The sequence below is a fragment of the Pogona vitticeps genome, chromosome 15, assembly GCF_051106095.1.
Source record: "Pogona vitticeps strain Pit_001003342236 chromosome 15, PviZW2.1, whole genome shotgun sequence".
In the NCBI taxonomy this organism is placed as follows: Eukaryota; Metazoa; Chordata; class Lepidosauria; order Squamata; family Agamidae; genus Pogona; species Pogona vitticeps.
Genome location: NC_135797.1, coordinates 326,353 through 353,120, shown reverse-complemented (window position 1 = coordinate 353,120; position 26,768 = coordinate 326,353). Strand labels below are relative to the sequence as shown.

General features: G+C 53.4%; 1 protein-coding gene across 2 annotated transcripts in view; it reads left to right on the top strand.

Moving 5' to 3' along the window:
- The window catches only part of PEA15 (proliferation and apoptosis adaptor protein 15), a 33,665-nt gene extending 6,976 nt beyond the window's left edge, over nt 1-26,689 (top strand). The window contains exons 2-4 of one of the 2 annotated variants that reach the window (XM_020798217.3): nt 18,479-18,655; nt 20,678-20,833; nt 21,064-26,689. In XM_020798217.3, coding sequence (XP_020653876.1) covers nt 18,484-18,655; nt 20,678-20,833; nt 21,064-21,128 — 393 coding nt within the window. In that variant the 5' untranslated portion in view covers nt 18,479-18,483 and the 3' untranslated portion in view covers nt 21,129-26,689. The remainder of the gene's footprint in view (nt 1-18,478; nt 18,656-20,677; nt 20,834-21,063) is intronic. The other variant, XM_020798218.3, reaches the window with a different exon arrangement.
- Nucleotides 26,690-26,768: the final 79 nt, after the last annotated feature.

Genomic DNA, 26,768 nt, shown 5'->3' with positions numbered 1-26,768 from the left:
AAGCCGGTGGCTGGCCGGCCGGCCATTGTCTCTCGGGGGATTTGTGCGCTGGGGCCCAGGGGACAAAAGCGCCATTGTCTGGTGTCCCTCCGTCTTGCCTGGCCTTTGTTTCATGTCCCTCAATCGTCCCCTCCCTCTACCACCCCCTACCACCCCCCACACACACTTCCAGTGGCTCCACAGCTGCCCACTGGACATTCCTGTTCATTTCCGGCGGGGGCAGGGGGGGGAGGGAGGGAAAGAGGAGAGGAATGCACAGTGGCTGCATCTTTTGGTTGGGGTGCAGGGATTGGGTGCACAATGCAGAGGAATGCAGAATTAATATGGAGGCACGAAAGCACAGAAAAACAAAAGCGGAGCTTTAAGCACCTTCAGAGCATGTCTGGGAAAGGACGCACCAGGCCGATCCGACTCCACTGGTCTACTTTGAGAGACTGATGCAGTTGCCATCTGTAGAAGGAAGGGAACCTGAACTTGCCACTCTCTCTCTCTCTCTCTCTCTCTCTCTCTCTCCTCATATACACACACTCTTTCTCCCCCCCCCCCCGACTGGGGCTGAGTTAAAACATTCGACATCTGTAGCAAGAGAGAGGAACGTTCCAAGGGAGAGAGCCAAGGGGAAGCGGTGGCTTCTCTTTTTTTGGAAGCAGGCCACCCCTTCAGAGCCCAGCTGTGCAAAGGCCCCCTGGCACTGCCCCAGGGCCAACAGGAGGGAGCCTGGGGCTCAGCGGGCACGGCTTCCCAGCAGAGCCCTTCGGCCACCCTTTGCCCACCCGCCTCTGGGAGGACAGGTTTTTCTCAGGAGGGTTTAGGGCTGCTCCCTTTTTATGGAAAGGCAAAGGTCTGGCTAGACTGAGGTTTCTCAGGTCCCAGGAAGACTGGAAACATGAATACTGTCTGAGCTGCATTTGAATGGATGAAGGCGCTGGGAGTGGAGGAAGGTTTTACAGGAAAGCAGCTTCAAGGCTCCTGGGCTGGGCTTGGTCTCCTCTGGCCTCCCCCACAGGCTCCCTTTGGCTGTCAACAGTTAAAGGAGACCTGCTGGGAGCAAAAGCAAGGCAGCTGTTGTCAAAAACAAAGGCCTGGAAGAGAGGGGTTGGGCCAGAAGGTGCCAGCGGGCGCTGCCCTCCTGCCAGGTTGGAGAGGGCATAGAACTGATCGTGTTTGCGTTTGTGATCCTCACAGGCCGACGGGCCCTTTGGGCAACAAGGGCACAGCATCCTTCCTGTCCACTAACATCAAAGGAAACCAAAACATGTGTGCAGCTAATCCAGGCATTGGCAAAATGTGGCTAGAAAGGAGGATTTGAAAATCCGCTTCTTTGGTTTAGAACACAGGGATAGAGAAAGCCGGCCTGCCTCTTTGCTTGATTTCTGCCCTTTGCACACACACATACACACACACACACACCCTGAAGCGTGAGGTGTGTCTCTGCCTCTTCCCGCTTCTGCTTGCTTGGCTCTCTCAGTGATGGTCTCACCTCATGGAGACTGAGGGCAGGAGCAAAGGCAAGGTGAGGTCAGAGGGAGGAGGAGGAGGAGGAGGAGAAGCTGCGGAGGGAGCCCTACAACTGAAGCTTCCCAATCAGCTTTCCTTGTGTACTGGGAGCCCTGGGCTGACACCCAGGAGTAAACTGGGAAATGCTCTCCATCCCCCATTCCAGCCCTCCAATGATGGAGGGAGAAGCCCCCGCCCCTCTCCCAGGGGCATGGGGGGGCTCAGTTCACCCCAAACAGGCCCCCTAACACTAAAAGAAACATCCACCCGGTCTGGCCCCAAATGGGGTCATCTCTGTTTATGTGGAGCAACTGACAACTCCCGTGATGATGATGAGCGTTAAGCAGATTGACTGTGCGAGGGATAATGGGGCAGGTGGGGGGGGGACTGGAGGCACGCTTCTTACACTGGCAGGTGGCCAGCCCTGCAACAGGGTGATGGCAGGGCTGGGGGACATCTTCTCCAAGGAGGAGCCAGGAGCACAACACCCAGCCTTGTCTGCAGTCCGATTACGGGTCCCGCGGGCTCAGGAGAGAGGCTGTAGATGCCCTGGGAGTGTCGGGCAAGAATCCAGATTTGGGGCTTTTATCTACATTGGCGCAAGAGGCAAGAGTGAAGGCCAGTCAGATGCAACCTTTCAGCCCCCTGGAGTCCCTCCCCCCCCCCCCGAGTGGGTGGGTTCAATGCCTGGGCTGTCCTTCTCCCCCCCCCCCCCATGGAGCTGTCCTTCCAGGGAAGTAGAACATCATGGCATTTGACTTCTCCCCCCCCCCCCCCAAGTAAGTTGTCTCTTTGCCAAGATGAGTTGGTCTGGGCACTTTGCTCATTCCCATCGCTTCCAAAGAGGGCTGTGCCTCTTAAGCTAACTTTTCAGAACAGGCGGGGGGGGGGACCATTGCACTCCAAAGCCCTGTAAGCAGTCAAACAATGGCAGGAGGTGGAGAGAGAGAGAGAGAGAGAGAGCTGTGGTGGAAAGAGAGGCCACTGTTTGGAAAAGCCTGGAGGGAGACAGTAGGGGTTAAAGGCCAGCTTGTTTAACAGTCATATTGTGGCTCAAATTAAATTACGGGTTTACATCAAAGGGTCAGGGGTCACAGGCCTCCTGATAAGTCCAAGGAGAGATCCCACTCCACTCTGCCCCAGAGGCGGTGGTCAAGGACTCGGCCACAGGAGTGGGTGACAGGAAGAGGGACCAGCTTGTTGTCTGATCCCCCCCCCCTTTTAAATTCCTCTTTTGTGGTTTTTAAGGCATTGAAACCAGACCATACCCAGTGGGGTGAAGGGAGAAGGGCTGCCACCCATGCTAGACTGCAAAGGTTATAGGGCACAATCTGTTGTTGCAGTAATTCATCCTGACCTTAGCCTCTCTCTTTCTCCGCAAACCCCCACAAAGAGAAACACCAACACACGAAAAACAGAAGTTGGTCATGCGGTTGCTCCATGAACAGAGTTGGTCACGTCAACCAACTAAAATATCACAAGAGGGTGCAAGCACTTCCTTAACCCAAATGGTATCCCCCCCCTCCACACACACACCTCAACATTTAGGAGACAGCGATGAAACAAATCTCTTTGGATGTTGTTGAGCTGCAGGCTTGACACACTCCTAAGGTAGCACGATTGCTGGCAGAAGGAGGAAGATAAATGCCCGTGATTTGATGGGATACTCAAGAAGTATATTGGGGGTCGAATTGGGAAGAAAGTCCAAACTCGGCAAGAGCAGATTCGGGTCCGTCTGTTCTTGCCTCCTCAAATCCAGTCTCCATCTCCCGTGTCCCGCAGCTTCAAATGTTGTTCTGAAAGACGGCACAAGATGGTTTTGCCGTATTGTGGGGAAGCCACCCATCCAAAACGTATCTCCTTTCTTAAGGGGATTGACCGACCGTGAGGTGACGGCAGAAGGGGGCCCTGTTGCACTTAAGAAATGCGAAGACCTGTGTTCTCCCCCCCCCCCTCCCCCCCCCGTTCCCAGTGCCCAGAGTTCTGTCATCTCTTTTCTCCATCCTGGGATTTTGCTGCTTTTACGTAAACGGCAGCTGCTTCCTTTGTGTAAAAGAAGGCAGAAATCTCTCTCTCTCTTGTTGTTGTTTTTTGCTGCAGAAACACGGAACACATTCAGCCCCGGGTGATTTTGCAGGGGGGTGTAGATTTACCAGCCCAGCCCTGTTCTTTCAGATCTCCACGAAGTGAACACTTGGTGGCTGAAGTGTTTTGCTGGACTGACTGCCCCCCCCCCCACTTCCTCTCCCATTGCAAGATTTCAGATTCAATGAGAAAGACGATGCATTTGAGGAGAAAGAGAGAGAGAGATGGTGGGTGGGAGGGAAGGAGAAAAGAGAGTTACAAACCCTATCCTTCTGAGCCGTTGCCATGGTGATTTCTCTTGCTCCTATAAACTCAAGCTGGATCCTTCTTCTAGGCCTCCCCCCCCCCCCGTTCTCTACTCCAGCCTTAAGTTACACACACTTCTGATCTCTAGGCATGCTCCATGCGTGATCTGGGACTGCCAGTTTTAATCCGTGTTTTTGCACTGCTGCTTCCCAGGGACGGACAAAGAAAAGCAGGCCGAGGCATGGCTGCAGTGTGCGTGTGCGCACACACACACTGACACACACATGCAAGGGAGAACTAGAGACCCTGCCTCCTTCCCCTCTTTCTTTCTCTCTGCCTTCCGGTCTCAAGCCTCCAACTGGCTCCTCTCTGTGCCTGGCAAATATGCTTGGCTTCTATCTCATCCTCTCCTCCGCCCCTCCTCTTCTGCAGGATTCATGTGCCGGCTGAACCCCCTGCCTCCTTCCTCCATCGCGCTGTCCGTGGCCTCCTCTTCCTCCTGGGTTTGCAAAACCTCGTCCTAAGTGGCTGCCCCTCCACTGGCCTGCAGGCTCACCTGCCCCCTCACAGACCTTTCTGCTTTGCAAATGGGCTACAAAACGTCCCGCCTTGTTCCTGCCCTGATGCTTTCTTCTTGAATTCCTCCCCTCCGCAAGATGGATGTCGCTTGTAGGACAGGAACCCCCTCCCCCAGAAACAAGGGGAACAATTGTCAATTCCTGATGAACACCCTTGCAACCCACACTGAAAAGCAACTGTGAGCAGCTTTGGCTCTGATGGACAAGGGAGATCATCGAGCTGTGAAGACAGCAACATGTGGCATTGTAAATCCCGCAGCCACCTTTGGGGTTTCCTCCCCCAAATCTGACCAACACCCTCTCCCCGTTCAGCTGTATTTTAGGCACATAGGCATTTCTCCTGCTGTAGCTACTCTGTGATGCTGGTCTGGTGCACATGCATCTGCGTGCGTGCATGTGTGATTTTTTTTGCATCTGCTGTTGTAGCGCCCCCCCCCCCCGAAGTCCAACATGGTAGGCAGCTGAGTGCAGAAGAGCGTTAAGATCTGCTTGGCTTTATCAACGGGACTCCCATCAGGAGCAGGAGAAGGCTGTCCATCTGTGCTGAACATCCTGTTTCCTGGCAGATGCATTGCTGTTGAGGCCCTGGGATTGATCGCTGATGTATAGATTTGTCCGTGGGGGGGGGGAAGAGTTCCTCTAAAAGGGGGCCTTGTTGTTGGTGGCTCCCTTTCTGTTGTCCTTTTGGGTCACCAGCAGCTGAGAATCAGGATTTCAATGTTTTTTTTTTTTTTTTGCACTTGCTTTATTATTGCTAAGGTGTTTTCCAAATTTCTTCTAGTTGGTTTGGATTTTCATAACAGAATGTACTTAAATTAGTTGCTCTGTTTTTATAGGCACCTGTTCTTTAATCCTGTTGTGGGCCACTTTGAATTCTGTTAAAGAACAGTGACAACATTTAAACCCCATTTGATCACTGACCGAGAAAGGCGGTTTTTAAAACCATAACCTTAACCCTTGGCCTTCCTAAGGGGTTGGTGGGGCAGCTCCTTGTGCTTCTGGGAAGAAAGGGAGAGAGATTCTGCTCTCCCAGAGCTATGAAACAAGCCACCACTTTCCCTGAGCCTCCTCCCTCCCCAAGCCTGACTCTGTGAGAAAATATTCTTGGCAGGACACAGGGAAAAATAATTGCTCTCATTACTATTCTCTTTTCTCCTCATCTCCCAGTGCCACCACCGACCTTCCTGCAGCTGAGCTGCTGCATATGCATAACTGCTTATTTTCATGAATGAACCCCCTCATGCATATGGATGAGGCTTTTTGCATATGAAGCATGAATGGAGGGAGGGGAAATCCTCACCCCCACCAGCGGGGCAGAGTCCTCGGTTTTAGGCTCCTCTCATCCTGGTCTTGAGCTACTGTACTTTAGTACACCCTCTCACCCAACCATTCATAGAGGATTCATGGACTGTGGGGTGAGATGAAATCAGCTGTGGCTTTGCTAGAATCATCAGAGCTTGAAAATCTCACTTTTCCATCGACACGATGCATCATCCCCTACCCAGTTTACAAAAAAAAAGAGATTTTCTCAACTTCTGGTTCTGGAAATTGTCTCAGCTTTCCAACAGTAAGGTTGTGGGATGTGCAAGGCTCAGCCACAAAAACATCCCACGAGGTGGGATACTGGGTGTGGGTGTGTTGTTGGTTGGGAGAGCAAGATAATTCCAAGGGTTTAGGGTTACTGTAATGTTTCACTCATTTGCTGTGCAAACAGCTGTCGGCTTTCTGCTCGGCCCTCACCCACCCACCCGTTTTAAGACGAAGAGATTTAATGCCTCATCTACCTCCTTTGTAGAACTCTTGGGTTTACAAGCTCACAAAAATGTTATTGGAAAAAACAACAACGAAAACCCCTTGTGGCATCTTAAAAGAGATTGGCTAATTCTGGTTTTGAGCCCTCTTGGTAGGTTGCGATATTAAAGCAACAAATCAGTCCCTGAAACCTTGATGGATGCATTTACAATTTATTTTTAATGTCCTATGTTCTATGGATTAGAGTACGCGGGGGGGGAGGAGTGTGTTTCACCATCAGAATAAGGATAGAGAAGTATATCGTTATGGTTTATTTTGTGGAAGATTTTCCAAATTTTGCAATTGTCTTCATAAATGAGTTAAAATGAAATGAGCAGCTTAAAAAAAACTGAATGTGCAAGAAAGCAGTACAGAGATTTCTCGTTCTTAGATAACACATCTTTCAGTTTCCTTTCTGGATGATCTGTCTAACAGGAAAGTATACGAAGGTTGCCAAATTAGAAAGCCAGTCTGGGCTTATTCTGTAACCCAATAGGCCTCCTACGGACGGTGTCTGGGGTTTGATGGGTTGTCCGATTCACACACGCACCCCTCCCTCCCTCCAGACAGGCATCATCCACCTCCAACAGATGTCTTGGGCTTCCCTCCCAGGGAACCACAAACATGCCAGTCAGAATTCCTTTCGTCCTGATAGGATGGAGGAGGCATAAAATTATCTACAAAAGATGAAAACATTTTGAATTCTCATCCCTCTAGCAAGTTCTCTGCTGGGAAGTGCTTGTGCTAAAATTAATGCTGTGTTTTTTGTTTTTCCAAAAAGAATCCTTGGGGTTCTCAGGGTATCTTTAGGAAGTCCGTTACTCATCAGTATCCTGGGAAACACTAAAAGACCGGTCCTTAGGGAGTTTTTCATTTTCCCACTGAGACTATTAGTTCCCTTTGAGCTGCCAGTGCTACAGAATCCACCAGCAGAGGACCAAGGCTTTCAAAATAAATTAAATCAGGTTATTTACAATTAAAGCCTTGTTATTCTACCTCTTAACCTGATTTGCATCTGCGGCTTCCTATTGACTTCGGGGGGGGCGGGGGGGAGGCTTTCTGCACACAGGATTTCTGGCTGGGGGCCAAGCTCTCTTGGTGGAAGTAAGCAACCGGGAATGCGCTTGTCGGAATGAAATGGTCAGCCTGCGATCCGGAGAGATGTGCAGGGAGCCCCTTGCAGCTTGGGAAGCATTAATGGCACTAGCACAGAGGGAGCGGCATGGCTGCCTCCCGCTCCTTTTTCCGACTGGTGCCCCCAAGAGCGATTTGTGCTCTTCCCCAGCGTGTGAGCACTGAAGCCTGCTTCTGCTCTTCGCTGGTTTTTCCTCTGCAGGGTTTGGAGGCAAGGGTGGCATCTTAAATTCATGCCTCCACAGTCATCAACCCCTGCTGCTATTGATGGAGATCTCGAAAGGGCCCAGCTTGCATTCATTTGGCTTTCAGAATCTGCCCCAGTCTGAACCACCCAGGAGGAATGGGTGTGGGTGGCAGAGGGGGATTTGTAAAATCCAGTCAGGGAAACCGAGGAAGGGAGAAAGAGATGCTGGAAACAACCGCGATCAAGAGATGGACAGCTTAAGCCGATTTCCCTCCCCAAGGGAAAGTGTGCGCCCTCGTTTATGCAGGGACCTCCGGTCATCGCTTGACCTCTGACATTGTGCTGAGCCAGAGCGGACACCGTGCCGTGTAGTGTGTGCGTGCCAGGGAAAGATGGCATAAACAGAACCCTGGAGCAGGAACCAAGGATCCTTCTATTGTTGTGTTGAACGCCATTCCTCCCAGAGTCCTAGCCAAGCTTCCTTGAGTTTCCCCAGACAACCTCCCATCACCTGCTTCCCACACAATCCTTAACAAAAGTATCTAACTTAACTTTCTCCAGGTTGCTCTAATCAGTTATCTCTGCTTAATTAACTATCCAGATCTAAATCTCACAGAATATATTGAGTAGGAAGTGGAGTCCAACTAAATCATAACACACCTCTGTGTTTTTGTCTGATCTCCGATAAAGCATGTCTGATCTCTTGGTGACTCAGAAAGGGCTCCAATTTTTGATACTGACATCGCCAACAGCCCCTTTTCATGCCCTTCTGGCCTCTAACTTAATAAATCTGGCAGCCACTAAGAACTGGGCAGTCAGGTCAGTCTTTACATACTGAATTCTCACTGGATCTTGTGAAAATGTTCAGTGATCCTTGCCATGGGAGCATTGCCAACTCTTGGGGCAAAATAAGCTGCATTTAATCAAACCTTTTGGGCTAGAAATCTTGTGCTCCTGGGCTTAGCTACCACCTTGTCAGTTACGTAACTGATATTAAGGGACAAAGAGTGAGTGATGCGAACATACACAGAAGGTGGAAGAGCCATCCATTTGCAGTAAACAAAAACAAGAATACGTCTTACATTAATTGATAATGCAGTTAAAATTATGATAAAGGAATGGACAATGGGAAATTTCCTCTGCCAGCCATTCCATTCTAACAACATCCTTATCTCCGTATGTGGATTAAAGATCCCCCCCCCCCGGCTATGGAAAAGTGTTTCTTGCTAGGTTTTGCCATTTAAATCTTATTGTTTTTCGCACATATGTATCTGTTAGGGTGTATGTAAGTGTGCTTGCTAGAGGAATTTTGAAAGTAGCCACGTGCACAGAGGCACAAACAGGTTTGGGGGTGTCAGGAGGCAATCTGCCTTAAACTTAAAGGATAAGTGGTATAAATGAATCCTAGGATAAAACACACACTCCCTACGACTTTTCCTGCCCATAGCTTCCCAAACAGACCCTCAGCCAGATGACCAAGAAGCAGCAATTGAGTAATTTACTTTGATAACTCAAGTGACAGCGATAATTCTTATCGCCATAACAGAAAGCCTCCGTAAGGTTGTGGCTTGCCGTATGTTGCCTTAAACAGGGTTACTGGCACACAGGTCCCCTTTGCCAGGGACAGCCTGTGGCTACCCTTTTTGTAGTCACACATCCTACAGGCTATTCCTGGCCAGGACCCGTCTTGGAGAGACAGCGGTTTTCCAGCATCCCTTGAGGTTTTTAAGCCCATGTCTGGGCAGGGTTGCTTGGGAACAGACTCAGAAGGAAGAAAGCTGCTCCCCAGAACAGCAAGAAGGAAAAAACAGGTGCTCTCTCCCCCCCCCGCCCCCTCTGCTAAGCACCAGCTCTCTTGGCCAAGATGCATGTTATTCTTTGAGTGTTCAGCAGCGATGGTGTCTTAATGGGTGTCAGGATGGAGAAAAACACATGTCTGAACATGCAGGCGGTAATTGGATCCATGGTGAACGTAACCGGCTCACATGTGTTAACCAGATCAGGACTATTTCTGTAAGCAGAGGCATCAAAACCCAAGCCTCGTTGGGTAATTCTGCAAAAAAACAATGCACAGGCTACCTGAACCCTACCCTTGCACACAGAAAATAGAGAGAAGAAAATAGCAGCCTTGTGCATTTCTACTGCTTTTGCAAGATTTTCTTTGCATCTTGTATGTGTGTGTAACCTGCACTAACACACAGAAAAACCTCTGTGTCTGAAACCCACTCTACTATATGGCCCAGCAGCCTGTTTTTGCCAACAGCTAAAAAAAACAAAACCCTGCAGAAGTTCAAAAGCCAGGCTAGAAGGGAGCATTTCCTGCTCCTCTGCCACTACTCCCCAGGGTCTCAAAGTGGAGGTAGACTCCTTCTGAAGAGGGAGGCCCTATTTAGCCTGATTTCTCCATTAGCCATAGGCAAAAATCGATTGATCAATCAATCAATCCAAATATCTTGAGGATAAACATATAAATGAATAATTATCTTGGGTTCTTGTTCCTGTCTAGATGTAACTGAGGGTATGAGAACAAGTATGTACTAAGGAAAAAATGCAAAAGGACACACACAGAACCCCCCCCCTCCAAATATGCAGCGTATCCTTCACACACTGTCCCTTATCCTCCCATCCTAATATTTCCACTGTCCATAAGGCACAAGTGAGTGGAAAAGACTGAAAAATAGAGACTGCGCAGTCAGATGTGGTGCAACTGGAAATTAGCTTTCCCTCAGGAAATGTTTGGGAGGCCACAACAGAAAAAGGCGTATGCTGGAAATTAGGCTGCTTCCGAAGGCAGCAGCCTTTAAAAAAAATAAAATTCCTTCCTTGCAAAGAATAAAATAAAATCCCACAGGGAGCATTGCTGTTAGTGAAGGGAAATTCCCCTACATATACAAAAAGAGGGGTTTCCTTCAGGCTTCACAGACTCTCTTGCAGAAATCTCTTTTGAGGCCAAGGCCTGCATCACTTAAAAAAATAAAATCCTTTTAAATCTATCGCCTAAACAGTTGCCATTGATTGCAGCTATTATTTATCTGATTTATAGCATTGCTCTTTCTCTTCAAAAGCAAAAAATATTTAGCCTTTTGAAGTAAAACTTTCCATCCTATTTCAGGTCAGAACAGCTTCTCCACAAGTTACGAAATGAAAGAAAAACTGAATAAAGGTATCTCAAAAAAAGTACTAGGACTTTCCCTCATTAGTAGTCATTTTGTAGCTGCTGAGCAATTTTGTTCCCCTCAGAAGCTTAGTTACTTCCCTCCCTGTTTTCTATAAAATTTCCCTGCTTTTTTTTAAAAAAAAATAAATTCTGTGTTTTCCTTCCCTTTCTAGCAAAATAATGAACAAAAGGCTTCTTCCCTTAACTCCCTCACCCAGGAGAAGGAGGATGAATATTACTACCACACTTGCTGCTGTTGTTTACTATCAGCCCTATTTCCTAATGTTCTCCCTCAAAACGTCTGTTGGCTTTTCCACAGATTAAAAAGAAATAATAGTAATAAAAAAAACAACCAGAAGCAATAGAGGATGATAGTAAAACAACTCCCAATCGTGGTAATCCGTTGTTGTAAGTGCCTGAGAGAAGAGAAAGACCTTAAAAACTAGGTCTGAGAATATATTTTTCCCCACAGAAGAGAAAAAAAAAGGGGGGGAACCTCCTGATGCCTCTCATGCCTGCAAAATAAGTTCCCCTCAGAAATCCTTCTGGAGCCACTCATTTCCCAAGGAGAGGGGGAAAAACACACCTTTTAAAAAGAAAAAGGCCAGCCTCTTCTCTTTCTTCCTCTTTCTAAATGCCCTTTCCTTCTCCCTGAGGCCACCCATTAAGCCCCAATCTTCATTAAGTCAAGACCCTGGTAGCTTTTTCCACCCTCACAAAGGGACTATTTAAGAAAAATAGAAGAAGCCCTCCCTCTTCTTTTTTGTTTTTTTTTAGGAGGTTCCCCAAAAAAATTTAAGAGAAGGAAGTTCAAGAGTCATCTTTTAAGCTGCTGCTGCCAGGGGCTCCTCCTTTTGAATTCAAATTTCCCGCCCTTTTATGCCTTCCCTCTCCTTCTCCTTTCCACCTGGTTTAAATTGGAGAGCAAAGGCCCAAGCCTTGTTTTTTTTAAAGGCCCCCCTCGGCCCTTTTCACAGGAGGGACAAACTGCCAGTTTATTTCCCTTTTCCAAGTTCTCTGTCTTACATTTCTGACAAACACACACACTTTGCCAACTTGGGTTTAATAAAAGCCCAAGATCCATGGCTGGAAGGAAATAAGTTTCTAAAAACATCCTCAGGCATGAGATACAGTTTGGCATCACCCTTTCCTCTTCTCAGAGGTAGTAAGGATTGGGCCTTGGTTAAAAAGCAGCCCCCTTTTTTTGGTCCCCCACAAAATGTGGGGAATTCACATTGGATCCATGAGGTAGATCATGAAACATAAAGCCAAGAATTGTTGGTCTGAAAAGTGAAATACCCGCCTCTCCTCCTCACAAAATGTTCCCTAAAGAGGGAAAAACTAGCCCCATCTGTGAGTGTTGTCTGTGAGGGGGGGAAAAATCTAAAAATACTGAGAGGAAATCCTTGTCTGTCGAGCTTATTTTCCCCCCTCATCGTCTTTGAAATAAAATGGTCTCTCAGGCCATGAGGAGGGCGTGAGAGAAGGTGGAAAACACGGTCCCCTTTTGGGAGACATAAATTAACTAAAAAAAGGGACTTTAAAGGGTACTTTAAAGGAGCGCAAGGCAAAACTCCACTGCTACTCCTTGTTCCTGAGGAAACGGCCATCTTTTAGTAAGAAAAGAAAAAAATCCCCATATTTCCTTCCTTTTTTTCTATAAATGCACCACCTCTCCTAGCCTCTGCAGCTGCTTCCTCAGTCATCAGTCATATTATCAACACTAGGATTGTGTAATGGCTTCCTTTTTCCCCCTGACCATTTAAAAAGGCAAATGTTCAGGTCGTCCAGCACTCTGGGTCAGGCTGGGGTCTGTTCCCCATCATCCATCCCGGAGACCGTGGAAAGCTGGCCTTTTAAGTGATACGTTAGTGGACTCATCAAGGCATCTGGGACCTTGGGGACAGACCACACGGCTGTCTCCCTTGCTGAATGTTTCTCATGTTTCCACGCTGGAAGGGTCCCCACCGGCCTTCTTTCCCACTGGGGGAAAAGGGAGACGGACCCATCTACCCGAAATAACAGGGCAGGCTGCCATGGAAAGATGGGGCCTGCCTCTCATCGGGTGGGAAGCTTCGTGACTTAGAAAATGCACTGCCCCAAAAAAGGCACCAATGCCACTGATCTCTCTCTCCCTTCCTCTCGTGCCATGCAAATCTAGGCCACCCATCCTTTCTGTCTCTCAGGATTCCTCCAGGTTAGGGAACAATGTCGCTGCCATTTCCGCGAGCCGAGCAGGGGGCTTTGCAGGTTTTGTGTCTCTCTCGGGTGGAGATCGTGCGTGCCCTGACGCACGAAGGCAGGACAGCGGGTGTCACAGCTGAATCCGAACTGCGCCTGGGGTTTTACAGCAGCCCCTGAGGTGTTCCAGGAAAGATCAGATACAAAGCATTAAATATTGATGGCTAGTTAAGCCTGCCTCCTGCTCCAAGGGAGGTCTCCTCTCCTTTTTCCTTTCCGACTGGAGCAATCCCGGTTTGTTTTAAGCGTCTGACCAGACATGCCTTGTTCTCTTCACAACAACCCTGTGAGGTGGGTTGAAAAGAGTGGCGTTTGCCCTTCCTAAATAAGCAGAGCAGGATAGTCGGGGTGCAACGAAGGATGAGAGGAGCTTCACAAAACCACGGGGTCCCTTTGGCTTGTTTATTTTTTGCCTCGGACACCAAAAGGTGGAAACCTTTTTCCTCAAAGCTTTGGTTTTGGAGAAAGGAAGTTGCCAACCGTCTTGATCGGTCTTGCTCCTGCGCCTGAACGAACCACGGCATGCCCTATGGGCATTCATCTGCAACGCCGTTTCCCTCTGGGCCCTGCTAAGAGTAGTCTGCTGACTCTGGCAATGCCCGCCTGGGTCCTACCAAGCGGGCGACCCCGTGCCTGGCTCGTTCCCTCCATCCTCTCCGGCTTTTTTCTCCCCGTACCACCCAGTGGGCTTGGGAACTGGGCAGGGGGCCCAACCTGGTCCCTTCACTGAATGCCCGCAGCATAGAAAGCGAGGGGAAGGAGGATAGATTTTTTTCACAGTGGGAAGAGTTGGCATGAAAAGCGTGAAGAAGGGAGGCGGACAGCTTCACTTGTGGGGGTACAAAACGCATTCTTGGAAAGCGTGAGCAGGTTCTCGAAGGGAATGAAATGAGTGACCCCAGGGAAGAGGCAGGGAAGGGCCCTTGGCCGCTCGCTCGCTTGCTGCACGCCTCCCAGAATACTGAGTGCCAGGGGGAAGAAACAAAGAGGGAACCTCAGGGGGCCGAGGGACGAAGAAGAAGAGCAGAAGAATAATTTGGGCTGGGCAGGAGGGACCCCGCGGAGGCTCCCCCCACTCTCTCGGCACAGATCCATTGTTTCAGGCTGGGCAGCCACCGGGGAAGGGCTTTGCTAGTTGTAAATGAAGAGAATAGGCATTTCCTCTTCCTGGGGAAGGCAGGAGACTACCCGGACTGCTCAGAGGCTGGGTGGCAAGCAGGTGTCCAGAAACACAGGACCCTTGGATGTGTTCCTGACTACATCCGCCAACTTTTTTTGCCTTCTCCTCCCCCCCCCCTCTCGGTGCCCTTAGCAGCTGTTGGTTTCAGCTGGTGATCACGCATGGAAAACTCTGCCTGAGAAGACCCCCAGGGCAACAGAGTCACCCTTTCAAAATGTATTTGCCGGAGGACAGAAAGAGCCACGCAAGATGTCAGGAGGCTGTTAGTGAAAACCAGGCAGGATGTTGGGAGGGCTGCAGGCATCAAAGACAGAGACACGCCGATGCCCAGAGGGGGCCGACTAGGTGGGTGCTCTTCTAGCAGCAAAAAAGGCCCCAGGGTGGCAAGCAGGCCCGGATGCTGGGCACACCAGGACTTCTTCCCCTGCCACTTTCCAAGTCAGTCCCAAACGGGTCAAGGAATGGGAGGTGTTAACATGGAGGGCCTCAGTGAAGTAACACACACACACACACACACTCCCAAAACCCAGCATACAAACAGAAAAAGTTTCTCATTTGGATTACATTTCCCAGAATCCTTCCAGATGTTGGCTGGGAGACTCTGGGAGTGGTTTTGCAGTAAACAAACAAACAAACCCAATTTTTCCTGGTTCACATGCACACAAATCAACATGGAAGTTTGGGGCTTTATTTCCTCTTTTCCAGGACTACTCTCCTCCCTTTAAAACCAAATCCAAAGGGCACCCTTACCACCATTTTCTTCTTGTTGTTTTGAAACCCATTCTTTAGAAGAAGACAAACAGTTTTACTGCCCAGGCTCAGCTCTTGGGCAAGAAGGAAGCTATTAAGCAGAATATTGAAATAAAAAGAGAACCAGAAAGGGATGGGGCAGGGTTCCTCTTTAATACAGAACTGCTGAGTTAATATTTCAGTCAATCTGACAAGGGGTTCAGTGCTGGAACCCTTTTTGACAGGCCTAAAAAGTAAGCCACGTGAATCAGGCAACAGGCGGTAGTCAGTGATTTCAGGACAGGCGCGAAACCCCAAGACCTTCAGCAGTAGCCCAGCAGTGGCCCCCCCAGGTGCCATGAGTTGGAGGCTCCTCTTCCTTGGCCACCCTCCCATCCTGCCCTCCTTTCTGCCCAGCCTGGTCTCCCCCGTGCAGAGTCACCAGGGAGAAGCTGGGCGGAGGAGGAGAGCCGGATGGCAAGACGGTCGTTGTCATGGTAGCTGCCATTACCCTCATGGTGGACGGAGTCTTGTTCCCAAGCAACAGGCAGAGGAAGACTACGGGTAGTCTTTTAGGGCGAGGGGAGGAAGGGCCGAGGAGAGTAAGGAGCCCAAGGTGCAGATGCTGAGCGAAGGAGGTGGGGAAGGTTGACCAAACACAGGACCCCTAACTCAGCAAACGGTCCGCCTCAAGGCAAGGAGGAGAAGCCTCCAGCCATCATGGCTAAGACGACGGGCTGTGACTTGCCAAAATGTGGCTGGCCATGCGCTCCCCTCCTCTGTAGCCACATGCAGGTAAAAAAGGATTAGGCGTCAGGGCTGGGATGTCTTTCTCCATTCCAGCTGGGCGGACATTTCCAATTTGTTCTGTTCACCTCTGGCGGGGTTAATCACTGAAAACGGGGACTTGCAGAGTAAAGGAGGCCAGGCAGGACACGTGGTGGCGGCGGGGAGAGCAAGAGGAGAAGAAGCCTGCTCAGGTAACAGCTCTTCCAAAAACAGGAGTGTAATATTCAGTGGGTCTGCCTCACCCCCACGGCGGCTGTTCTGGTGAGGAAAGCGCTTGCCCAGTAGAAGCCGGCCGGGGGTCTTGCAGCCCCAGCCTTCCTCGCCTTCAGATGAATCTGGGGTCTCATGGGGCAGAAAGAGACATACAAGAGTGAACCCTAAATCAGAACTGAAACCATGTTACGTGTTGGAGATCCACGACTGGTCCGAACTGCCTGTTGTGCTTGACACACCAATAAGTGAGCTTCTCGTGGCTGCTGGCTGGGAAACAGGAGCCCATCACTTATCTGGAGCCCCAGACACATTAGCCCTGACCTCTGGAGGAACACAAAACAGGCCCTTGAGTCGAGAGAGAGAGAGAGAGAGAGAGAGAGAGAGAGAGAGAGACAACAGATGAGCGCATCCAAACCAAACATACTCTGTACCTGGCTTTGTACTTAGGGTGGGGAGGGTGCCTCTGCGGGTTTGCATTTTCACAGGATGGAAAGAGGAAGGGGCCACTGGAGAGTGTCCCCACTCCAGAGAGAGAGAGAGAGAGAGAGAGAGAGAGTGCAACAATTGTGGCTATTGTGCGCTGAAATGTAGTGTTGGGGACATAACCGGAAGTGATCGCGCACAAGGAGCCTTTCAGGTTCTCAGAGAGCTCGCAGGGCTGCGTTTGTTCCCTGCGATGTGCGACACGCGCCAAGGAAAAGCACTAACCTTTGGGTGTCAGAATCCAGTTCACACTCACTCCAGATTTTGTGCCCTGTGCTGAAAAATAACATCCTTCGGCATGAAGATATAATATGTGTGTGTGCGCACGCGCACCACCACCATTTTTTTTTTAAATAACTGAAAAACAAGAATTGAGGTTGGGTGGATTCAAAGCTTCTGCCTTCATCTGACCAAGCCCTGTCAGGAAACCCAGCTGCCCTATTTCGTAAATCCCCAGATAATTAATCACTTGGATTTGAGCAGAATTAACAAGCACCACTAACTGCGAGGAAGCAAAAAATTCAGGGCATATGCATGTGAAATGTGCAGATCTCTCTCTCTGTGACTGGATCTGAGTCTTCCTGATTGTCATCTTAGAAAAAATAAAAAATATCAGCGCCTACGTTCCCATCCTCTGCTCCTCTGAGGCCCCACGACCCTGCCAGAAGCTCCCCTTTCTGCCGATAAGGAGCCCATCTAGAAGGAATAAAGTCTGCTTTGGATGTAGAAAAAGCAGCTCTGCCTTTCGGCTTCCTCTAGAAATAACCACACCACCTCATGTCTGCCCCCGTCTGTTCACTGGACTCCCTGCCTCTGAAGCAGGAGGAGGGGGTCCCCTGTTCTCCACCAGATGAGCGATGGGGTCTTGAGTGGCCACAAGACTCCTGGTTGCTTTTCTCGGGGGGGGGGGCGGGTGTGCTGTCCTGTTTCAGCAGGCATGACAAACATAAACCCAGAAGCTTAAGACAGAGCCCTGGCTATGGGTCACGTCTGTGGGACCCAGGATGCCTAAAGGTGGGGAAGGTCACTCTCAGGCCACCCTCCCCTCAGCAGCCTCTCCGGGCTGTCCCCCCTTTTGTAAGAAGTTCCCATCTTCCCCTATTCTGGAAAGCCCGGCAAGGGGTCAGGGGACATCTCTGCTCCCCAACGGTCATCTCCCACACAGTGGCCTCCTTTTAAAATGGAAATAGGCTCTAATCTCCCTCACCAAGCCATCTAGGTAAACAAGCGGAGGGCAGCGGGGGAGTGGGTGTCGGTGTGTTGCACAGATGCACAACAGGGCCTGCAAACCTCTTAAACGTGGAGGTGCACACGCACGTCCCTGCAGACAACCTGCACAGAGAGGCTCTGGTTTAGTTCAGCCTGGTCTTGACTGGGAGGACAGGAGGCAAGGACCATCCCAACGGCAACAGCAATAACAACCCTGTTTATTCCTCCTTTTTCCAACAACCTGCAGAAAACTCTCAAAGGCACGTTACACACTGTCCACTGAGAGAACAAATGCCAACTTCTTGCGGAACAAATGGCAGGAATGGCTGCGCTCAGACATAAAAAAACCAGCCAAGCTGTGTTTTCACAACAGCAAGCAAGGAAGTGGAGTTACCGGAAGTCAGGGGGCCAAGCTGAGTCTCGGGAACGGCGATGCTTCCCCAGGCATCCCAGGTGGAGAGATGGGTCTCAGGGTGGGTGGTGCTGCAGGAGGAGGAGGAGGAGGAGGAGGAGGAAGGGTGGTTTTTACTTGGGAGGCTGCTTCGCATCCTAGGCCCTCGTCCCCACCCATTCCCAGTTGGCATCAGGGCTTGCGGGCAAAGCCACTTGCCCGCCCGAGGCCCTCGTGCAAGTTCCGGTGTATGTCAGAAGGGCCCTCGTGCTCTGGAAGCCTCAGGGAGGGGACGGCTGTAGTGCAGGTAGGTGCCTCAGTGGAGCAGACTGTTAGTTTACGGAAGAATAAACAGAAGATTAAGGGAACAGCTCCCAGAAGCCTTAGCCCGCACGGGCCATGATCCGGGTGCCTGGGAGTCACAGACCAAGACCACCTGGGGCCCAGCGTGGGACAGGACAGCCTGCTGCCCCCCGTCCAGACTCCTCTCCTCCTGCTCTGAAGGCAGGACAGCCCTGCAGCACAGGGGTCGGTAACCCCCTCCTTTGTTCTTCCCTCCCTCCCCCAGCAGAGATGGCAGAATACAGCAACCTGCTGGAAGAACTGGCCGAGAACATCACCAACGAGGACCTGGACCAGCTGAAGTCGGCCTGCAAAGAGGACATCCCGAGCGAGAAGCACGAGGAGATCGCCACCAGCAAGGAGTGGTTCAGCTTTCTCGAGAAGCACAAGAAACTGGACAAAGGTGGGCCTCCCGCTTTGCCCCTTCTCTTCTGGCTGCTGCCCCCTCCCTGCCTGAGGAGGCTGGTCGCACAGGGCAAGATTATTTCCCCTGGCTGAGCTGTGCCCCCCCACCGCCACCCCCCGTGGCCTCCTTCCTGATGTGGCTCCCCCCTGGCTCTGCACTGGGTGTGGGGGACCGGCTTCGCAGGGCTGTGGGGATGATCCGCTGGGGAGAGGGAGGAGGAAGAGACACCCTCCGGGAGGCTCTAAGGGCCAACCATCACAAGCGACAGAGACCAGCACATCTGCAGCCAGCAGAGGAAGGCTCCTTCCTCTTTCGCCTGCTCAAGGAGCTTGGCTTCTAATGAGCTGCCACCTCTCCTGGCCTGAGTCTGTAGATCCCCAGGTGCTCGGAGAGCCCGGGTTCAGGGGATCAGCGGTTCTGTCTCTTAAACACTTGGGGCAGCTGGTGGACATCCTGCCCATCAGGGGAGGGAAGAGGCTCTGGACACCTCAAGAAGCCCATCCATCCCTAAGGCAGAGCCAGCTCCCTCCAACCCCCCCACCCCACCCCCGGCCAGCCTGCCTGCCTGCCTGGCTGCCCCCCCCCCCTTCCCCTCCTGGTTTCCTTCCTTCCGGAGGAAGGTGAGCACAGCCCAGCCAAGAGGAATGACTCAGCCCTGGCAGGCCTGGGGCTTGGGGAAGAGCAGCCAGCCAGCCAGCCAGCCTGCCTGGCCCTGACAGCTCCAGGCAAGGGGAACGGACGGCAGGCAGGCAGGCAGGCAGGCTCCCGGGAGAGTTGGTGACTCAGCGAGGAGGCAGGTTTGCTCCATCAACGACAACGTTCCCAGACAGAGCTGCTCCGCCACCTTCCTTCTTCCCTCCAGAGGAAGCCGTGCAAGGCAGGCAGGCAGGCAGGGGAGGGAGGGAGGGAGGCCATGGGCGCCTGCCTGGGAGTCCCTGTGGGGAGCACAGAGTGTTTTGCAAATCCCATGTCTCTTGGAACCGAGAGACACCATAGTGCGGGTGGAGAGGCCCCGAACCTGGCTTCCTTTTCTGGGAAGGTCCCAAGATAACCCTGGGGTGTTTCTAGAACCGCCAGACAGCCATCATCCGTCCAGAAGGGTACACGCGATGCATGGCAAAGGGGGGCGCTTCTGACCCATCGCAGCTCAGGCCTCCCCTCCGCTTCTCCTTCCGCAGCCACGGACGGACGGACGGACGGAAGGGGGCAGCGCCTCCTGCCCCAGACCCTCCCCTCTGGTTCCCCCTCCGTCCTCCCACTTGAGATAACGCACAGACACACAGCCGCGCATGCACACACCCCCCCCTCCAGGCAGCTGAGCCCTTCTCTGACAGCTTTCTTGGGAGAAGGCGACACAGATGGCGGGGAGGAGAGTCATCTGTTTTCCTTCCCCCTCCAAAAGACACTGTTTTCTCAGTGTTGGTTGTTTTCTCTTTTATCTTCCGTACACACACACACACACACACACACACACACACACATCCCTCCACACCTCTGCACCAGCCCGACCACCCACACACCGACAGCCGCCCTGAGCAGACTCACACTCGCATCCTGGCACACGACACCCACGCAGGCCTCTCATGTGCCTCCAGAGAGGTTCACAGTCATCTGTCATACTTTTAAGGTGCACAGCAGCACTGCCGCCGCTACCAACGCCCGCCCACCTCGCCCGCCCCAGCGCAGTCTATTATTACAGGCGCTGAGGCTCAGCATCGCCTTGGAAGGGGCCGTTCTTTGGGTGGAACAGCCAAGCCGTCCTGCCGTCTGAGGCCCCTCGAGCCTCAGGCCCCTTCCCAAAGGCCCAACCCAAACCCAGAACCCGACGGCCCGCCACTTCCGTGCCCCAAATGTTCTGGCCTTTCCCCGGCTGGGGTGGCCCACAAAGACTCAGGCATCCGGCCCCTTCACCCTCTCTGGAGGCCAAGAAGGCAAGGTGCCCTTTGGATGGGTGGGTGGGCGGGTAGGGTCCAGCCCTGGACCTCCTTCCCACCCCTCGCTACCGCTTTTCCTCTGCAGACAACCTCTCGTACATCGAGCACATCTTTGAGATCTCGCGCCGGCCCGACCTGCTCACCATGGTGGTCGAATATCGCACCCAAGTGCTGAAGATCTCCGAGGAGGACGAAGTGGACACGAAGCTCACCCGCATCCCCAGCGCCAAGAAATACAAAGGTCCGCCTCCTCTTTTCCCTCCCAGCTTACCCCGCAGGGCACTGCTTCCCCCCCCCCCCTGTTTTATCACAACAGCTGGACTGAGTGCCCCTGCCTTGAGCTGCTGCTCCTGGGAACCAGACCCCCCCCCCCCAAAAAAAGGAGCTTTCCCCCAAATGTGCACTCCTGGGGCCCTCCGCAATCTGCTGGGGGAGGTAGTCTAACCTGCTTGCTTTTCTTTCTGCCCACAGACATAATCCGGCAGCCCTCCGAGGAAGAGATCATCAAACTGGCCCCGCCGCCCAAAAAAGCTTAAAGTAGGCGAGAAGGAGGAGGAGGAAGAGGAGGAGGAGGAGGAGGAAGGGCACACGCTCCCAGGACCACCACCACCACCACTCTCTCCTCTTCTGCCTTCCATCTCCCTTTCTCAGTCTGGTTGGAGGGCAGAGGAGGAGTGGGGTGGGGAGCAGCCTTGGCTGTTAATAAAATCTTAACCCAAGTCCCTCCCTCCCTCCTCTGCCACCCGCCCCCCCCTCCCCACGGCAAGACCACTGTTCCAGGAACTGTTGCCTCTCCCTCTTTGGTCCCCACCTGGGATAGACACGGAAGCTCTCTTGAGAGCAGCTCAGCTATCTGAGCAGGGTTGGGTTGGGTTGGGTTGGGTGGCCCCCCGCCCCCGGGGAGAAGCCAGAAGACCCTTTGCTGTGCAAGCATGGCTCCGGCAGCCCCAACTCTTGCTCTGTCTGCCCCCCACACACATTAGCCCTGAAGGAAGGAAGGAAGGAAGGAAGGAAGGAAGGAAGGAAGGAAGGAAGGAAGGCAGGCAGGCAGGAAGGAAGGGACCCCTCAGTCCCCACATCCCAGCTTTGAGTGAGGTTGTGCCGCATTATGTGGGAAGAGAGGGAAGGAAGCGAGCAGTGGACGTTGGAAGCAAGGGAAGAGGAGCAAGTGGGTTTGAATCCGTGGAGGGTGAGACGGACGGATGGACAGAGGCAGTGGCGGCAGCATCCCCCCCCCCACATACACACCCTTTGGGGACAGAAGGCCTAAAAGGGCACAGCCACAGTCAGCACACCCCTGCAACCCCCCCCAAAGTGCTGCACAGAGGGAGGGCAGGAGGCAGGGAGGGCCAGCCCCGTAGCCAGAGAGGGGGAGGCACGCACCTCAGGCGGCTGGGGGGCAGCGGGGAAAAGCCTTCCCACTCCCCCAGGAACTGCCACCAAGCCCTGGCCAACCTTGGCATCGGGGAAGACGCTCTTTTCCGCCAGCAGTGAAGGGAGGCCCCGTCCACTCAATGCCTGCCGGGGAACTGAGGGGGCCTCCCCTTGCCCTGTCCTCTTGTTGGGCAGCCAGATGAATTGGGGCAGCCCCGGGTGCCGCTGGGGGGGGGAGGTGGGAGCGCCTGGCCCTGGAGCCTCCCCTTGCCACACAGGCCTCCCTGGAGGGCTGGGAGTTCCTGGTCTATGCCCAGTGCCATAGCGTCGGCCTGGCAGCCCCTCCCTCCCGAAAGCCATTCAGCCGTCGCCCAAACCCCCTGGCCGGTGGCTTCGTAGTGGCTCTTTTCTTCCCAGGTCTTCCTGACCTCTCAGATCATGCAGGCTTGGGAATCTGTGGGCTCACACAACCCAAGTGACCCCACTCTCTGTGGCCACAGTGGGGAGCCCCAGCCGGCAAGGCTTACGTCGGCTGAACCGGCCCGTCTAGATGGCCCGGGATCAAGGGCTGGGAAGGAGATGCAGAGCGGAAATAGGAGGGGCTCCCTATAGTTTCCTCCCAGGAAAGCTATGGGCCCTCCCTGCAGTGGGGGGGGGGGAAGGGGGGGAAGGAAGGACTACTAAGAGGAGAGCATTCAAGCCGTGGGCAAGAGGTGGACACAGGCAGAAGAGAAGAGATGGACCAGGAGCAGAAATGGACCAAGGCGGCAGATACGGAGTTTAGGGTCCCCCAAGTTCCTTCCTTCCTTCCTTCTTCCTGGGTACCCCCCTTCGGGGCGGGGCGGGGCGGGGCGGGGCATTGCTGGCTCCTCCTGGCTCAGGTGTGCTTGCCCACCAACTGTCAACTTTGTGCCTTTCCTTGGTGCTGGTGGTCCTGCCGTCCTCGCGCACGTCTCCTCTCCTGTGCTCCACCAGCGCCTCCTTTTCTGCCCTCGTATTCAGACGCAAGCCCCTTTTTTCCCTTTGCCTCTTGTCGGGGGTGTGTGTGTGGAGGTGGGGGGGTGGGAGATGACCACTGGCGGCCCTTTCCACCTGCTGGCCGAATGTGGATGCCGAGAGGATTGTCTGAAGGGCCCGGGGGAGGCGAATCCGACACTCCTTTTGTGGAAGAGGGCCAGCAAGGCGCCCGCCAGCGTCGCAGCCCCCTGGGATGGCGAGGGAGGGGCCTCACCATCTCTTCTGGAGGAGCCCACTTAGCCCCCAAAGGCAGAAGCTGTCCCTCGCTGCGGAGCGACCTGCATGGCAACCCCGGAGTGGGGCTTCTGAGGTTTCCAAGCGGGACCCTGCTGCTGGCAGCTAGCCCCCTGGTGGTCACCCAGGCGTCTCTCAAACGGGGCCCGAGGCCTGCCTAGCACGGGAGGCGGCTCACACGGGCCTGTCCTGAACCCGGCAGGCACAGAGATGCCAGGGTCCCCTGAGGGTGGGGATTGGGGGAGGGCTCCAGTGCATCATCTTCCCCATCGGACCAAGAGACCCCTGCCAGGGAGCATCCCTGGGAGGAGGGGGACAGCGTGTACTCCCTCTCCCCCGCCCCCGGCTCTCCTTTGCTGGGGGAAGCTGGCCCGGAGGGCACAGCTCTAAGAGGTCTCCACCAGCCCAACAAGGGCTGGGGGCGGGGGCGAGGGGGGGAGAGAGAGGCACATGACTGTTTGGGGGTGGGGTGGGGTGGCTCCTTCTTAAGCTGTGATTTTGGCTGCTAAGTTTGTCTCTGATGCAGCTTCCGTTCTACCTGTTTGTTACTCCTAGACTTAACTGCACCTACTTGTGGGGAGAGAGGGAGGGGTTTGTGGGGGGGGGGGACAGAGAGAAAGCATCCACTTTGGGGCAAAAACCACCCACCAAATGGTGGAACTCGTTTCTGTTGCATTGGACTGCAAAGCAATTTCTCTTTAATATATACATTTTTAATTTAATGAACGCTAAAAGCCTGTGTGGTGCATCTGCGTGTCCCCCCGCCCCCAATTTCCACCTACCCTCCTCTCCGAACGGGGGCCTGGCCTTCCTGCTGCAGTTATGGTGTGGTATTCTCCTTCCTGGCGTGGCGGCTTCACCCAGGCCCTCGTGGCTGCTGCTGCTGCTGCTGCTCCCTCCTCCTCCTCCTCTTCCTCCTCCCACCCTTCTTTCGCCTCGCTCTCTTGCCGAGCACTGCATACGCGAGAAGCACACCGGCCTTGCGCTGAACCTGAGCTGGAGTGGAGTGCAGGTCCTGGCCAGCTTTCGGAAGGGCCCCCGTTGGCATCACCTCAGCTGCCAAAGCAAGGGAGGGTTCGGTAGCGCCCCGGGGGGGGGAAGCGTCCGGAGTCCCCAGAGCCGGCCAAAAGCTTTTGGGTCCGAGACTGAGGAGGAGTCTGGCCTCCCCCCCCCCTTTCTCCAAGACAGGCAGATTTCCTCTGACTTGGAACACAAACCAGGATGCGGAAGAGACCCGGACCGTTCCGTCCTGGGGCTGTCTCTCCTGAACTCTTGGAAACGATGGCTTTGGATCCTTGCCTCTTCCACCCTGCGAGGGCTGCTGCCTTTTCCTCTCGGAGAAAGGGGGCTCTTCACCCTCGACATCGATAGGGCAGGCGGGGCTCAATCCTCTTCCTGTCGGCGCAGGGCCCCCTTTCGGCATCCGGCTGGCGCCGCTGAGAGACTCTTATGTTGGGTCACTGAAGCGTTGGGGCATGGTGGTTGGGGCATCCGGCCGTGGCGCCAGAGGTTGGCGGTTCAGCTCCTCCTTGACAGGGGCTGAACGCGATGGTCCACCAGCGTCCCTCTCCAGCTCGGCAGTTCCAAGAGTCTAAGAACGTTTGTAAGTCCCAAGGGTTGAAGAGGAAAAATGTGAAGTCTTTCTATAAATGCAGGCGAAAATGAAAGGGGCAGATTTTCCCGTGCCTAGCAGTGCCCTCCGTGCCAGGGGAAGAGAGGCGGATCCGGCCCCTCTCCCTGGGAGCAAGCCGGCAGGGTCCAGAGGGGGACCTTCAGCTGCCCAACAGGGAGAACTCCTCTTCTGCTGCACCGCCGCCCCCACCTGCCCCGGCTGCGCATCCATGCCGCGCCAGGGTGGCCTCATGGCTCTTTCTTAAATGACCCAGCAAGCTTCTGCGCTGCCCAAGAGCCCGCCTGCAGGGTTCCAAGGGGGGGGGGGGCGGAGGCGGAAAGGGAAGGCACAAACCCCATCATTTTTGGCTCCTTCTCTTTCTTCCCTCGTTTGCTCTGCTTTCTTTTCCTGACCCCCGACGCTAAGACCGTGCTAACTGTGTGTACATATATATTATACATATATGTATATTAAATATAATATTGAATGTTTAGTGTTAACTTATTATTATTATTATTATTTTGTCAAACGGACCAAAAACCGAACAAATCCAGAATGAAAAAGGCAAACAAGAAATGTAACAGAGTATTTCTTTCTAACGTTATGTGATTTTTTTTTTTTTTTTTGAATTAAAGGAGTATTTCACAAAGGAATTCAGCATCCTGCGATGCTCGGCTGTTGCTGGGAGGAGCAGGGGAGGACCGGCGATTCCTGGGTCCCCCCTGGGCTGCCACCAAGGCTCGCCCCCTCTCCTCCCCATGCAAGGGCCCAACTCACAGGGCTGTTGTGAGGCTCGATGTAAACAAAACAGAGAAAGAAGGCGTTGCTTGGGAACTCGGAACAAACCCCAAGCCACCTCTCCAGCGTTCACCTTCCAAATCCAGAGAAAGACTGGCTTACCTGTCCCGGTAGAGGAAGGCCACCTCCTCGCGGAGCAGCCGGTCACTTCTGGGTGGGAGGCCCGCGCTCTCCTCCGGCGGCTGAGGGGCAGGAGGGCGTCCCGAGATCCAGATCCAGCAGCCGAGGGGAAGGAAAACGTTCCTGCTGCTGCTGCTGCACCACCTCAGGGGAGAAGGGCTCCCCCGCCCTCCAGCGTCTGCCCTGCCAGGGGGTCCCCGGGGACTCCCCTCGCCCTCCCACCCCCTGCCAGAGCCACACAGGTGCCACAACCCCTGCCTTAAACTGCTTCGAGACTGCCACTCTGCCCTCTGCCCAGCCTCCCTCTGCCCCTCACGGAAGGGGCAAGGTTATCCGGTTGGGGGGGGGGGAGACCAGAGGGCCCATTTTTAGGAAAACCCCTCCCCCCTTTACAAGGAGGACCTGGGGTGAGACAAGGGCTGCCCCACACGTCTGCCTCTGACGCACAGGAGATGTGGCCAGCTGCGCAGGATCGTGGCCCTAGAGGGCCAGTAGAGCTCTCTCAAGGTTTGGCGTGAAGGCCGCCTCCCAGCGAGATGGGCGGAAGCCAGAGCGCGCCCCCCCCCGGGCCTGCGATCCCGCGCAGACCAGCCCAGCGAGGCGGGGGAGTGAGAAACGAACAGAGGGACTCAGGGCTGCCCCCCTCCTCCGCCCCACCTCCCGACATGGAGGAGTGTCCCACTCTGTTGTGCGTGTGTGCGTGCGTATGTGTATACACGTGTGTGTGCGTGTGTATGTGTGTTTTAGAAGCATTTCTTTAATACAGACTTGTCATAGCTGGGAAATACTTTGTGTTTGTTTTCTAGAGTTGAAAAAAAAATCGGAATTAGTTCCTGCTTTGCTTTCTCTGCCCCCCCCAGACAACCCCCCCTTTTCATTCCATGATATCCAGAAAGTCATTGTGCTAATAATGGAAATAAAAGTTGAAGGTATTGTGTACAAGACGTGAGTACGTGTGGTTTTTTTCTTTGTTGTGCCGGGGGGGGCGGTGGTGAGAGAGAGGGGGCAAAAGGGGGTGGCA